The sequence below is a fragment of the Pundamilia nyererei genome, unplaced genomic scaffold (assembly GCF_000239375.1).
Source record: "Pundamilia nyererei isolate P.nyererei 1_Seehausen unplaced genomic scaffold, PunNye1.0 scaffold00019, whole genome shotgun sequence".
Lineage (NCBI taxonomy): Eukaryota > Metazoa > Chordata > Actinopteri > Cichliformes > Cichlidae > Pundamilia > Pundamilia nyererei.
Window position 1 is genome coordinate 1,008,805 of NW_005187420.1, and position 15,778 is coordinate 1,024,582.

General features: G+C 38.0%; 2 protein-coding genes across 2 annotated transcripts in view; both read right to left on the minus strand.

The window, feature by feature from the left end:
• The window catches only part of LOC102199619 (G-protein coupled receptor 56-like), a 12,484-nt gene extending 5,325 nt beyond the window's left edge, over positions 1 to 7,159 (minus strand). The window contains exons 1-9 of the mRNA XM_005726320.2: positions 6,955 to 7,159; positions 6,576 to 6,630; positions 5,737 to 5,824; positions 5,467 to 5,595; positions 4,724 to 4,873; positions 4,592 to 4,646; positions 4,421 to 4,512; positions 3,654 to 3,772; positions 38 to 318 (exon numbers count right to left, since the gene is read on the minus strand). Coding sequence (XP_005726377.2) covers positions 38 to 318; positions 3,654 to 3,772; positions 4,421 to 4,512; positions 4,592 to 4,646; positions 4,724 to 4,873; positions 5,467 to 5,595; positions 5,737 to 5,824; positions 6,576 to 6,630; positions 6,955 to 7,012 — 1,027 coding nt within the window. The 5' untranslated portion in view covers positions 7,013 to 7,159. The remainder of the gene's footprint in view (positions 1 to 37; positions 319 to 3,653; positions 3,773 to 4,420; positions 4,513 to 4,591; positions 4,647 to 4,723; positions 4,874 to 5,466; positions 5,596 to 5,736; positions 5,825 to 6,575; positions 6,631 to 6,954) is intronic.
• A 3,223-nt stretch (positions 7,160 to 10,382) lies between these two features.
• LOC102199903 (G-protein coupled receptor 64-like) lies at positions 10,383 to 15,533 on the minus strand. Its single transcript, XM_005726321.1, has 6 exons — positions 15,342 to 15,533; positions 15,017 to 15,132; positions 14,659 to 14,927; positions 12,046 to 12,151; positions 10,639 to 10,967; positions 10,383 to 10,550 (listed from the first exon to the last, which is right to left on the minus strand). Exons 1-6 carry the CDS (start codon positions 15,480 to 15,482, stop codon positions 10,438 to 10,440), a joined length of 1,074 nt encoding a protein of 357 aa, XP_005726378.1. The 5' UTR covers positions 15,483 to 15,533; the 3' UTR covers positions 10,383 to 10,437.
• Between the last annotated feature and the right edge of the window lie 245 nt (positions 15,534 to 15,778).

The window sequence follows — 15,778 nt, forward strand, 5'->3', positions numbered from 1 at the left end:
GTATTGCAGAGCAGCGTCCCACCTAAACGACACTCACCCCATCCAATCAGGCTGAGTTTGAGCAGGTACCTCCTCACATAGATGTTAAAGACCCGGATGAGCAGAAGGTAGAGGTGGAACCCCTCCAGAGCACTCCAGGTCATGGTGGCCAGAAGGGACCAGTGTAAAACCAGACCCAGTACCAGGCAAGATGAGCCGTCCTCTTTTTCCTTCAGTAGTTGTGCCAGGAGGCTGGACAGCAGGAAGGTGAGATGGAGGCAGAACATCGCCACTGTTAGCTGCATGTGCAGACTTATGGATTTCTCAGGATGCCGCCGACTAAAACAGAAACAGAATTATTCTCTTGTTGCCAACTGTGGAGATAGTGGATATTATCTTGCCTTTTTAGATGTGAGATGATGGTAATAACTTCACACTAATGCAGCAGATAAAACAATATGTAAGAAAGGACAAGAGGCTGTAGCCTCACTTTTCTAATGGTCTCTTAACTAGATGTAGCCACAAAGTTCACTTAATACCACACTTTGAGTAGCAGTCGCCTCATTTGCATCATATAATGTTAGAAATGTAACAGAATATGGGTTGAACTGAAATGGGAAAATCAACAAATTCATTAAACAAACAAATTACAAAGACAAACATGACAAAATCACTCTCAGACAGATATATTAATGTGCACAACATTTCTTTAATTAATTACTTTACAAATTTCATTCACAATCACATTTTTTTACCATTAATATTATTGAGTTTGTTTTCTTAATGTTCAGGGTTTTTTTTATGGCATTTCCAGGCCCTCGTAGCAGTGTTTCTTTGAGGCTACTTGACAGAAGATGTCTCTGGGGAAGTGACTACACTTTGTTTATACCAGTATCAACATGTTGAAAAAAAATAGTTCCCAAAATGTAAGCAGCAACTGAGCTTTTGTGACGCAATCTCTGCAACCTCACACGCTCATCAGTCTTTGCAGAGACAACTGTTACAGGAAGAGGGATGTTTCTTTATACAGGGAACCCTGACAAAAGTTAGCAAATACATCTGTAGCAAACGTTCGATCCTTTAGTTCATAAACAGCACAGTAGGAACTCACAGTATTTGTGTCCTCAGAGGTTTTTGCCACAAACCACACTCAGATATACTCTGTCAGAGTATTACAGGCTATTAGTAAGTTCTTTGGTGATGCAGAGTATGAGTGCATTCTATTTTATTTTATGTAATTACATTGCTGTGGAGACACACATAGGAGAGTTAGTCTGAGTCAAGAGTTTCTTCTTTCCCTACAGAGCTCTACAGATACCAGCTGTTTATGTAAATGCGAGCGGTGTAATACTGCAAACATCAGGATATGTACTGCTGCAGTGGAACTGTGGATAAATTCACTCCATGTATTCTATTTGCCAAACAACAACAGTTGTTTTATACAGCAGCGTTTAATCATCCACAAGTCAACATGTCAGCTACTCCTCAGATAATCGCTGACCATATGCACAAACTGGACTCTATTTGCTTCATTTGCTAAATTCCTCCTTGTGAGACTTTAATTGTTGCAATTTAAAGAAGACTCTGCAGTTAGCAGAAGGTACAGCTATGACTTCATTTCATCAGAGTACTCGAGAAGACCAAACTGAGTCAAAAACAGCTCATGACTTTTTACAGAAAGTACTGTATCACATTGTGCAGAAACTACAGCCTCTCTACAGGACTTACTCAATTTAGCAGGGTTGAGTAAATAATCTTGGTCTCACTTTTGACCTGTTGCCACCTGAGAAACAGCATCAAAAGCAGTTTACTTCTCAGTGCCATAACAACATTGAACCTCAAGATATACTGCTCCCCCCCAATCCCCTTCTGCCACCACCTTTTCCCACTCCTCTTCTTCCTGCAATAACTTGTCTTCTGTATAATATCATAGTCAAAACTAATATTATGAAAAAACGGGAAATACTTGCATCATCATGCTACTCCATTACATTTTATTAAATGTATGTATATTAACTGTATGGGTTCCCTTTGCTTGTCTTTGCCTGAAGGGCCACCATGCACCAGGTGTCATACAAAGCTAGTTATCCCTGACAGAATTAGTTTCTCCCCCGTCGGGAGCGCAGGGGAAACAAATGCTGTAGGAGATAACTACCTTGGCACAACAGGTGTCAAAACACTGACAGCAGCCCATTTGTTCATTTTTTAAATACTGCCACTGGATTGTTCAATCAACTTTCTTAATGCGACCGGCTCCCCTCTACCTTCTCACGCACCTTGTGAAAAAGTTTAGTGTGGAAGAAGTGGTGAAAAGGTGGAGCTGGAAAGCTGAGAGAAAACAATAAAAAAAACTAAACTAAACATAAATGCAGCAAAATGTGTCAAAGTAACGGCATGTAAGCCGTCAGGGTTGCCTGACTGTGAACCAGCAACAAATAGTAACCAATCCTTACAGGTTGCTGCTGCTGCTGCTAACACCAGCTGTGGAGAAGTGAGGAAGCAATGGAGGAATGTGAAATGAAAAAATGTTTTTTTCATACTAGTGAATCTTTCTCAGAATCATTTTGTCATGTCACTAGAACAGGCTGAAACCATCTTGAAAATGGTGAATATTAGGACAGCTGCTGGCCCCCGATGCCATCTAGCTCAGTGAGGATTTTTCTACAATCGTACAGAGATGTGTAGAGGGTGGAAACATAACCAGCATACAGAAATACAAATGAAATGTAACTGATGTGAAGTCATTTAGAAAAAAAACCCATATTAATCACAATACTAAAAAAGATGCAAGAAAACTAAATGAGTTAAGATCAGCTGTATTTACACATCTTGTGATTAAAAAAAACTGATGAGGTTGTGTCCTCAACTGATGACAGATTAGAGCCACTGCTGTTTGCTTATAAAGTAAGCATTGATATAGATGATGATAAGCTCATTGTTCTAGATCATACAGCATATAAGCATCTTCTGCTTTTGATAAGGTGCAGCCCCATGTACTGATGGACTGACTGGCCTCTGAAATTATTTTACTTGATCAGATTTTAATGTTACATTTGAATTTTTTAACTGAGAAACGTGAATGGGATTTCTGTAAAATGTCCAACCCTCTCAAACCTATCAAACTCCAGCTCTCCTGAGGGCTGTGTTTTTTCTCCTCTGGTTTTTATCATGTACACAGACAGCTCCTAGACTTGAAGTTTCCTCTTCAGACCTCACAGTCAGGTCTGGCTGATGCTTTGCCTGCATTTGTTAAATGTTTGGAATGACGATTTCCTTAAACTTAACGTGACTAAGAGTGGGTCATTAATCACTGATTTAGGGGAAGACAGCTGGAAGCCAAAGGCTAGTATGAGCATCAGCCAGGTATAGAAGTCCAAATTGTGCATACTTTGTTTAAGAAGCAGTTGGAAACAACCTGGTACTTCCTTATTTTCTTAATCGTTTGAGATGCAAAATTCTTAAGAGTATCGGTTTGTTCTTATTTTTTCATCTCTTATTTTCATCTGCTCATGTTTGAGTGTGGGTGTTGTGGTCAGAGACCGTATCACTGAGCTGCTGTCACTAACGAACTGAATAGCTTTTATACAGTCTATTTTCTCCAGTTTCTCATTTGATCACAATTGGGAACTGAAAACTATAAAGTTTTAAATGTGAATAATAAAACATCTACTCACTGTAGATAAATATAGATGAACAAACTGATCAGTGCGAAGGGGGCGGAGAGTCCTGATCCAATGTAAGTGATGTAGTTTAGTTTGTCGGCATCAGCTTTTGTCACCGATATTCCTGGATTCTGCAACATAAAAAGATGAAGTTGTTGTTTTGAAATGTAATTTACATAAGAAATTTGTTTTAGTAGTAGACCAAGATTTGTTAATTGATCAATTGCTAAATTTCCATGTTAAGATGGCACGACATTTTGGTGCAATACATGGTTGGGAATGTATCGGTTGGTTCACCCTTCATCACAACTATATGATGAGTTAATTATTTCTGTAAGTGATCCATGTGCTGGCAAAGCTTAAAATTAGAGTGACAGGTGTGCTGACCCATAGCCTTAAATTGTGACTTGATGCCATGGTGGCTCCCTCTATCTTTTATACAATCTATGTGTAACACACTAGTTTGCTCATAGAATAGAATAGCCCTTTATTGTTATTGTACATACACAACGAAAGTATGTGTACAGTGAACTTATAACTATAATTATAATTTAAATATCATAATTATCATCTTTGAGTGTATTGCTGACATTTCAGTTCTGGTCATTTGGTTGTGGAAAGACTGGAACTAAATACGTGGCTATTTATACAGTATAAATTTGAGACAGCCTCTCAATTCAAATTGTTTATCAACATGTTGATCTAATTAAATATTAATTAGATAAACATGGTGTTTGCCAAAGGCTTTTATCATATGTAGGAAGAGATTTTCAGCTCACCACAAGCACAGCAAAGAAGCTCAGATGGTTGCAGCTGCAAATAAATTCATGTGCCGTGTAATTTGTGTCACAGCCTTCATTGCTCCAGTAACCTATAAAGAAAACATTTGGAGTAACTAAGTCATTTTATTTAGAAACAAAAACACTGAAGGTTGACATCTCCAGTAGTACCTGTTCCATCCTTTGCTGATGTTTCCTTCCAAAATACACACGTTCCACTTTCAACCTGGAATCAAAATGAACGGTAAACAGGTTGTTACATTTTCTATTTAAGATATTCGTCCAACACTTTTGTCTTTTTACCTCTTTGTTGTGTTTGAAGGTTAACGTGATGGGTTGTAAGAGATTCTCGACTGCACGGTTTCCTGCCCGCACACATACGGCTGAGTCCCTAAATACTTTGCCATTTCTGCGATGAATTTGTGGTGTCCTACTTCTTTGGGGAGGACTCAGCTGAAAGGACGGCACATAACAGTTATGTTAGGGTGGGATTAATATGAAAAAATGTATCTCAAATCTCAAAACCTAATCTAGCCTTTAATCCTGGCAGAGGACTTGTAGTTAAATTTCAAGATATTTTTTTTAAAATGTTGGCTAGCTGTAGCTACAGTTTGTACAGCCACAAGCGCAGTGTTATGAACAAAGTATTTGCATTTTGAAGATTTCTTTTATATTTCTCGCACTTACATGTTTCAGACCATTAAACAAATTGTAATATTAGGTAAAGGTAGCCAAAGATTGTTGTTGTGAGTAGCCTTTTTATAGAACTGTAGTCAGAATGCATTACTTTTCTGAAATAAACATTTTAAAGTCTAATAAAGTTGTTTGTAGACTGGTTGAGGAATTTGTCATATAAGACAAATATAAGACAAACATTTTAGACTAAATTAAAGCAAACATTTCTCATTGTGGCCCTTAGTGAAAACAACTCTTTATTAAAGGAGCAACTTTTAATCATTTTTCATAATAAGCAACAGCTGATTGTGAAGAGACTCTGCTCGTGGGGATATTTAAGTTTTTTTTCTGTTGCCTTTAGCGTTACCAACCTTAAAATAACTGCTGTTTATTACAGAGGCCACCACCAGGACATCCACCTCAGACACATTTCCTATGCTTTCTTGTAGAGCTGATGATGGGATCTGAACTCTATGTTCAAATGTAGGACTCACATCAACCTAAAAAGCATACACGAAAACATAACTTTAAAAAATGTGTTGGTTGTCAGTAATTAGAGTTCATTAATACAAAAATACAGAAATTCAGATCAAATGTAACTTTTTCACTTCTAAAAAGCACTTCAGTCCAAATGACCTCACCTCTTGAAGTGAGTCTACTTTGAGTTGTTTGATGCCTGTCATGGAGCGGCCTCTTGGCTTGCAGGTCATAATTCGATCCTCGTAACAACTACCAACAGATATTTAACATAGTTCAGATATATAAACATGCAAACAGGGATATAACTGAGGATAAAAAAGACAAACTAATGCAAAGAGATGAGAAGTAAGATCAAATATTTCATAGTGGACCTTTCTCTGCTATTTGGTTACTTCATTTGTTCATGGATATACATTTAAAGGAGAAAAAATGAAACTGCAAGAATTTGAGATGAACAGAAATAGATTCTGTTGTATTTGGTTTAAGCATCCTTCAGTGCTTTTCAATTTGCACAAAATAACGCTGAGCTGTGAAAATCTGACAATAATTAAATAATAATGTCCATATTATCATAGTATCACATTCTACAGCTTTGTCAATTCCAAGCAGCTAACAAAATCCAAAAAGAAAAATAAGAAAGAAATATAAAAAGTACAGTAAATCATCCAAATAATGTTTCTAGATGAATCAAGTATGTAACAAGTTTAAATACACGCCAACATACACAATACACTTAAACAATAATACAAAATTATGGTTATTCCAAAGTGTTACACTGTGTTCTTGTTTGAAACAGCAGTATTTGTTACAATGAGTATATGTTAGAGGCTGTATACTAATACTCTAATGATTCTTATTTGATGATGAAGCCATGTAAAACCACTGAAAAGCAGCCACTGTTGAAAACAATTAACAAGTACTGACAGCATTTATTCATTCATGTAGGACAATTTATTTTTCACAAACAGGAATGCGACATGTACAGTAGAAGCTGCATTACCCTATCCATGACGGGTCACTGTCTCGGCATTCTTTAAGAACATTTTCACAAAAGTCTGTCAAAGTAAAACACACAGAAAAGGAAAGACCAAAATTAGCATAATGAATACATTTAAACAAGACTGGAAGCTGATAAAACGTCTAAGTGGCATCTAACTCCAGAGACACATGAGAGACAAGATGTTATTTTACAAGTATTTGATCAGCACTTGATAAAATTGCAGATAGTTTTGTGAAACTGGTTGACTTAGAGTCCTTAATAGCTATCGGTAACAAAGAAGCTGGGTAATTTTACTTTTTCAAGGATTCATGACTTTGAAATTCACTTCACAAGTATACTCCTTTCAACATAAGAGTGATAACATGGTAGGTTTACTCACCACCAGCTCGGGACATAGAAAAACAGAAGGTTGTTGTGGTAAAAAGTATAATCCACATTGCGTCTCACTCATCAACAGATATAGATTTGCTGTAGGAGGTCAAGAGGGTATTTTTCTGTCTGGTTGTGTTTGCTGAATGAGATCAAATGGGAGTTTCATATCTACATACATCACATGCTTTAACAGATCTGTGGTTCACAGCTCAGAAAAGGAAATGACTCACATCAGGCAATTTCTTTCAGTGCTATCACAATAATCAAGTACTTTTAAGTACTAAAGAAGTGCTGATACTTACAGCTTGCTGAGGAACTAAAACAGGAACTTGCGCCACACCAGTTCTACAGGTTGCAGCACACAGTAAAATAAGATGCAAATCTTTGAAAATAAAGTCTTTGGAGGTAACTGGACTGCTGTATTTTTCTATTCTTCCTGACCTGTTTCTCTTTACATAGTCTATTTCATTTCTAATCAGAATAGCTCATGTATTATTCCAAAAATTCCGTTAGTAGTGGTTTGCTTTAAACTTACCTTAGATCTAATGAGGTTTGGTGTGATGGACTTGTGGTATTACAGGTTTATCATTTTAAGTAGTGGCAAGGAAAGTTTTCTGTTCTTCCTCTGCTAGTGGGTAACCAGATCGACAAGAAGATGTGTCAGACACCTTCATAAAGACATGCACAAATTATTCAAAATTATATATATTAGGTCTAAGAACTTCAACAGATGTCATGAAAAGTGTAGCACTCCACCCGTTATACTGAGTCTAAACCCTCTTACATCAGTTTAGACTCATTATTTTGGGTGTTGGATTAGTTATTGCATCAGATTCCACAATGGTTTTGGTATGGACAGGAATCAAGGAAACTAACCATAAACCCCTTGCCTGCAGGTTACACTTAAACACTAATGAAAGAATTGATCCCAGACAACTTAAGCACAAGAACAGAACATTTACTGTACTTTGGTGCAGCATAAAAATGTACAAAAACAGACATTTATTCACACATTCACACCTATAGTGACAATTTGGATTATCCAATTAACCTATCCCCACAAGAAAATGAAAATGAAATAGATATTTTAAATTAAATAATACCTTATGAAATATTATTAAGCAACACAGAAGCAGGTTATCACATCTTGGTAGTGTAGTAGTGCTATGTGAAATGTGTCAAATATATCCCTCATGAATGATATCAAGTCATCTTGAGCCACAAACAACATTCCTATCACAAAGTAGAAGCCACAATCAGTTTTTGGCAAAGTGCCTTTTAGTTTACTATCCAGTTAAAAAGTCTCGTTGACATTAAAAAATGGCTTTTTAAGAGTAATCTGGCGAAGAGGACAACAGAAATTGCAACAAATATAGCAGGAGTTCTATAAAGATATTTTAAGTGGCCAAAAAGTACTGGACTGGTTATGTATGTACAGTAACATACATGCAGTCATAAAGATATAAAGTCATAACTGTTGTTTTATTTTTATTTTTATGCATAACCCCTTTGTAAATCCTGTTCACTAAAGTCCCTTGACCAATATAAGTAAAGACACTGCACATAAAAATAGAAACACAGTGGCTCTGTCGGTGGCTGCTCACCAGTCCACTGAATCCAGTTCTCGGCTCCTCCTGAGGACACCGCGCTGTCTGTGCTACAGCGCGCCAGCAAGTCACTTTACAGCTCTCCGACGGTCCATATCAGGGCCCGTTGATCAGACGAGTTGTCGCGACCAACCTTTAACCTTACCAGTTGCAGTTGAAAACACCTTTCTACACTGTGGTGCGACTCTCGGAAATGTCACCTCACACTGTTAACGTCTGGTCACACACAAACAAAGCCAAGTATGTCGCACGTGTTGAACTGACACCCGTGTGTTTCTCCGCTATACGTTCTCTCCTTCTTATCTCCGCTCAAAACTAATATGCTACCTTCACAGATCTCTAGAACATTCGAAGTTGCATACGAGGGAATTATATTGTGTGATTCATATGATAGTTTTGTTGCTCTAATTAACTACATTTACCTTTGTGACGTATTAAAATGCATATTACATTTAGATTATATTTAGATCACATGGGTTTAACTGTGAATACCATATATTATTGTTGCATTTAATCCCATGGGAATTTTGAGTACTTACTCCGGAAATCTCATCTCTTACCTTTGGCCCCTTTGGCCAAACCTCAGAGAACTAAGAACTGAGAATTTAAACATGTAGAAGTTAAGAAAGTTGATTTCTCTAAAAAATGTCAAACTGAAAACAGACCACTGTTGCACCCTTTATTTGAAGTCTGGAATAAATGGTGCATTAAATGCTGTAATAATAAAAATTGAGTCTCTCTGGACCACACCAGGAAAGGAAGAAAAGTTAAATCTCCATAAGGAGTTCATTGCAATGGATCTATTTTACTCTTTTTCCGGATCTTTTCCAGATGTTAATATTAGTTCACTAGCTCAGCTTTGCAAAATCCACAGTTCGGTAAATTGTTTCTCATATGCATGGTATTACATATCTCAATGAATTCTGAATAAATCAGTCAGACCGACTTATCACACTGATGACATCACTATATTATAAATCGGTCTTATAAAGAATTGTTATCTATTTGACAGGGGTTGTCCAAAGGTCACTGGGCTATTGGTGCATGTGCTGAAATGAAAGAACAGTTAACCTAACATTAACCTGGATGGATACAGAGATATTTTTCACTAGCATATTACATTTTGAAGAAATGGTCTAATTCTTCAGTGTGTCGTGTGAGAAAGTCTGAAAAGGGCAAAGTTAATCATGTGTTCAGGCCCATAGAAACTTAATAACACTTCAGTGGGGTGGTTGTGGTTCATGTGGTAGAGCAGATCAGCTACTGATTGGAAGGTTGGCGGTTTGATCCTTGGCTTCCCCAGTCTGCATGTCAAATATCCTTAGGCAAGATACTGACCCCAAGTTGCCCTCTGATATGTTAATTGGAGTGTGAATGTAGATTAGTTTGCACTTGAGTTTAGAAGTGCTTGGGTAAATGAGGCATGTTGTATAGAGTGCTTTATGTACTCCGGGAGAGTAGAAAAGCGCTATATAAGAATCAGTCCATTAACAGTCTACCATATATCATGTACAACTTTATTCAGAAGCATACATCAGAATACTTTAATCTCTAAGGAAATTATGTGGGTTATAGTTGCTCCAAGACACTAACAGTAACAGACTAAAGTAATTAAATATGTTACAGAGTTTTTTTTTAAAATTAAGAAATAGCTCTAATATATACAAATTGCTCAATTATACATATCAAGAATATTACAGAGGTAAAATATATATGATTGACTAAACAGAAAAAATAAATAAACAGAATATAAACAGAAAAAATATTAAATCATATAGACAATACAGACATACTATAAAGCAATAGTATTTAAAGTTTCAGTGTGTTTTTAAATCTAACATAACAGAAGATTACATGTAGAGCAGAAATGGTAGAGAGTAACTCTAATCAGATTTGATTTCTGTAGTTCTCACAGGAGCTGAAGATGTTCGGTCCTCCTTAGCCCTCTTTCTCTGCTTCTTTGCTGACAGACAAATCCACAGGAAGATAAAGAAACCTTATCAAGAAAACCAGAGAAACAAATGAACAGATCAGACACAAAATGCTCAAATCACTTGCACACAGACACAAACCACTAAACTGACCTTGTGTGGAGTTGAGGATACAGAAAAGGTAGAGAATGGGGTAGTTGATATATCCAGAACCCAGGAAGGCCAGGCCCCAGGTGGTACCCATCAGGCAAGTAAGACCAAACAATGTTAGGCCACTCTTACAGGATGCGTTAAGCCTCTCTCGGTCTCCCCACAATTTCCCCTTAGCTGTGGCTCCTGTCTTTAAGGTAGTCTGTAACACTTGTTTCATCTTACATATGCTAGAAGCCACTGCCATGAGAATGCCAGTGTTAAAGATAAAAACAAGGGTGAAATATACCAGGTTCAAGGAGTAGAAGAAGGTGTCGTCAGTGATCCAGCAGCTGTAAAACAGGCAGAGCTGTCAAAGTACAGTTTCAAAATCTGTGGCTGCATAGTCTGCCTACAGTCCAGCATACAAAGAACAGAAACAGTATAATTTCATAATGATATGAAACTTGGTTGTTGGTACTTTATGGTTTCAGCAGTACGCACTTCTTTGTAAGACAGATCTTACTTTAATAGGCAGGAACATCCTGTAAAGAACATTTTTTCCAGTGCGTTATTTAATTTATTTGCTATCCTGATTACAAACTACATAATGTTCAGCAGGTTTTTAAATGTGTCTGTGTGGCATGAAAATTTTCACTGTGGCTACGTCTACACTAGCCTGGATAAATTTGAAAACAGGGTATACGTCTGTAAACGCTCCGCATCCACACTATCGCTTTCAGTCATTTTCACAGAGTTGTTCGTCCACATTGAAACAGCCAAAAACGCTTACGTTCCAGTCCTGCGCTTGCATGAAACGCAAGACAATTTGCCCTGCCTCATTTCTGTCTGCCATTTATTTACTTTACGGCTCTTTAAAACGTCACAGCAAAATATTTAGGAAAAGCACAGAGTTTTTTAAATGGACTAACAATGAGGTGGAGTTGTTGATGCGAGTAACATAAAAGTACAAAGTTGCAAAAGCGAGTGAGAATTAAATAATTTGAAGAAAAGCTCTCTGGAGCTTGTACAAACTGATATTAATCTTTAATAGGGCTGTCAAAATCAAGAGCAAACAAAACAACTGCTGTATAATGCCCTCCGCTATCTTAGTTTAATCAGTCACATGACTGTATCACATGACTAAAATGTGTCATCGTTTTCGAAAAGGCTCCGGGTTCGCTGTCTACACTGCGACGTGAAAACTGCATTTTCAAATGTATCTGCTTTGGAGAGTGTTTTCAAAACGCTCCATTTGCCAGTGTGGATGGAAGGCCAAAACGTTTTCAAATAAAAACGTATTCATGTGGACATGGCCTGTGTCATGTATAGCGGACAGGTTGCCCTGCAAACTCAGTCATGGTTTTGGATTCCTATTGCTAAAGGCGCATAGTGCTAGTTTATAGTCTTGCCAAAAGCAGGTTTACTTACATCGAACTAGTTTGGTTGGTGTCAGCCATGGTCATCTGTTTAACTCCATAAAACTGTTTGCAATCCATCACTCCTACAGAGACTGCCACCATTACAGCAGGAATACCTAAGAAGCACACAATAAGACTATCCAAGAGGCACCCATATGAAAGACTTCATTCATAAGTTTAGGGAAATCTGGCAGTCAAGTGAGTCAGAAGAAGTCAGACATATTTCTAAGAGATGTTGTTCAATTTTAACAGTGTTCATTAATCATACAGTGAATGTAGAAGGAAATCTCAAAAGGGCTGGGCGATATGGCCCAAAATTCATATCTTGATATTCTTTAAGCTGGCATACACTGTGCGATTTTTTTCAGTCGCGTTATTCAGCTTCTGCTCAAACTTCACAATTGACTCAGAGGTGTTACATCCCCCAGGAGGATGTCTCTTCTCCCTACTAACTCTTTGTTTCGTCTAGGCTCCACCTCCTCTGTCCTGATTGGATGCTGCTCAGAGTCCGGCTAATTGTTAATCAGCAGAGCACTACTTAAAGCCTGTGGAGCTGTGCTTCTGTGCCCTCTGGCCATTTTGGTTGCCATACCTGTACAGGCTGGCATGCCTTTGTGATTTGTATGAGCATTGTTGTTTTCATGTTCAGACTGCTTGTAGGGGAGAGCTGCCTTTTGTTTTGACATCCCGTTTTCTCCTGTTTATGTGTTGTTAGGTAGGTTATGGTTATAGGTTGTATATTTTGTTTTCTTTGGAGTTAGGTAAGTTTCTTTTATTTTTACATCAGGGATGTTTTGTTTGTTATGTTGGCCTTGGCTCTCCCTGAAGTTATACCTCAGTCTGAACCCAAATCTCATCACCAGCATTAAATAAACCTTTTAAAGTTACTATCTTGGCTCCTCCTTCACTATCCACCTTTATGTTCGTCCCTTCAACCCCCTAGACTAGCCAGGGGACGTAACACAGGGGTTAATCGTTCGTAGATCACGATGCAGGTTCAGACAGATTTCACAGCTGCTCTGTTCCCAAGTTCTACTGCGTGACTGACAGCCTTGAGTTTCAAATCCGCTTCATAATCATGTCTCTTAAAAGGTGCCATTTGTGGTCCTTATACACACACAATACGGCAATATTACGTTGAAGCACAGTACGTATCACTCTGCGAGGCTCCTGACTACGGTAGCCGTAATGCTCCGACAATTCCAGCAAGTGGTGCAGCAATGTAGCTTAACAAAGTCGTACTAAAACATTTTTGACAGATTTCTGAGTGCTGTGTACCACATAAAATCGGTCCGTGGTCAGTAAGCACAACCAGAATTCATAAATAAGGCACACTGTCAATTTTTGAGAAAATGAAAGGATTTTAGTGTAAGCTTATAGTCCGAAAAATACGGTATACGAGTTTGGTAAGGTGGTTTGTTTCGGGGCAGGAGGCTGGGAGACTTTGCGGTCTACAGCACGCAGTTTCACACAGTCTTCATTTTGCACTTCATGGCGCTGTTGTAAATGGTGAAAATACTATTAGTCCTCCAGCATTTAGTCGGGATTAGGGGTGGGTTTTGATTATCGATTTATTGATTAAAATTGATTCTAGCTTGGATAACGTGATATCGATTCATTAAAATGCTGAATCGAATTTTAAATATACATTTATTTTGCTCGAAACACCTGAATCTCAGGTTAAACATGAAAAAATTTCAACAACCACCAAACAGCTAAAACAGTAAACGACAGCAGGTACAGGGATTCTGCACAAAGATGTAAACACAAAACGCGGACCCACCGACTGATCAGAACCAGCAGCAAAAGAAGATCGCTTCACATTTCGCTTCACATAAACATCGTCATGAATTCCCTCTGACTTTTGCTGTTTTGCTTCCACCATGATAAAATCATGCTTAGTGCAGAGCTCTCTCTCTCAGGAATTGTTTCCCATCTAAAACGCTCTGTTTTCTGCATTATTCGCTTGCTTCGCTCTCTAATAAAACCTCTGTAACTTTGCTCTGCTTCACTTCAGTAGCATCAGTTAATGTTCATATGCTGATTAATGGTTTTCTTGCAAGCAGTTGATCGTTGTTTACGTGCCTCACCCTTCCTCCCTCCCTCCTTGTTCTCAATTCTTTAACTTCCTCATTTCTATTTAGTGCATGGGGATCGGCCAGGCCTGGGAGCCATCGCCAGTCCCCTTCGAGGCCTTCCCCAAACCGCAGCTCAATTCGTGTCAAAGCATTCACTTTTACCTACCAGTACTTTGTCAAACCTAATATGAGGACGTGGGCCCAGCTAGTGAATTCAGTGAAGTAGAGAGGGGATTCAGAGTAACGTAGCGTAGGCAAAAGTGGGAGAAAGAGAGGTAAACTTGCAGCTCCACAAGTATAATTATAACATAGCATAGACTATATCGATATAAACAATATTGTCACATCAAATATCTCTTATAAAAATATATCGATATATTTAAAAACTTGATATATCACCCAGCCCTAGTAGCTACCCATACTTTCACATTCAATAGTGATTGCAGCCATTGTCTACATGACCTCTGGTTCAGTGCAAGTTTCCTCATAAACCCTTTCCTCTTTTCTCATGTAGTAAATACCGTTGAAAATTTTGCAATACTCACCCCAACCCGCAAGTGAAAGTTTCAGTAGGTAGTGTTTGTAGTAGGTGTTAAACACCTTGATCAGCATTAGATAAAGGTGAAGTCCCTCCATGGCCATCCAGGTGAAACTGCAGAGCAAGGAGTAATGCATGAATGCTGCAACAAACACACACACGCCCTCTAGGTCCAGTGTAGCTCCCCACTCAGTCAGCAGGAAGGATGAATTGAGCAGAAACAAGGCCCCACTCAGGGATACGTGAATAGATAGTGAGTAGTCCAGTTTGTGGTTACTGAAGAGGAGACAAATAAAAAAAACAATCAGATATGTGAAGTCCACAGACAAGCACATTATTATGCATGCTAATTTTATGATACATACCGACTGAAAGCATACATCAAAAGAGACAAAGCAGTAAAGAAAGCTGACAGACCGCAGCCTATGTAACTGATGTATGACAATATTTTCCAGTGGACTGCTGCAATTTGACCTCTTATCTGCAAAAGTGATGAAAATTGTCTGTAGTTTACATATTTACTTTTACCAATATCTAAAAACATGTGAGAAAATTAAGAAATAGGGGATTTTCAGTCGCACCTAACCTCTGGAACACATATTGAATAAAGATCTCTATAATTAGATTTATTTTCTTATATCTTAAAACTGAAAGCGGCTAAAAACAAGAAGTTCATCAGGAACAACTTACCAGAAGAACAGCAAACGGTGTAGTATGGTCACAATAGCACGCAATGTCCTGTTCATCTGATTGGTTGAAGCTTTGAGTCTCACAACCATCAGTTTTCCAGGGTGAGCCTAAAAAATAAGTAAAACTTCGTTCTTTGTACATGAACAGTTTTCTATTTTAAGTGCAGTAATCTATACATCTGTGCCTTTTCATTACTGCTTTCTTAACTTCACTTAAGCATATGCAAAATTTTTAAAAGGCAAGAGATAGAATGTGGGGCAGGCCGCCAGTCCATCACAGGCCTAACTGAGGATGCACATCCACAGATGTGGATCCACACATCCACATCTAGAGACGAAATACAATACAATACAACTTTTGTATAGTACATTTAAAACCAGAGATACACCAAAGTGCTTCACAAAATCCAATAAAACAGTAGCAAAATACAAAAGCAG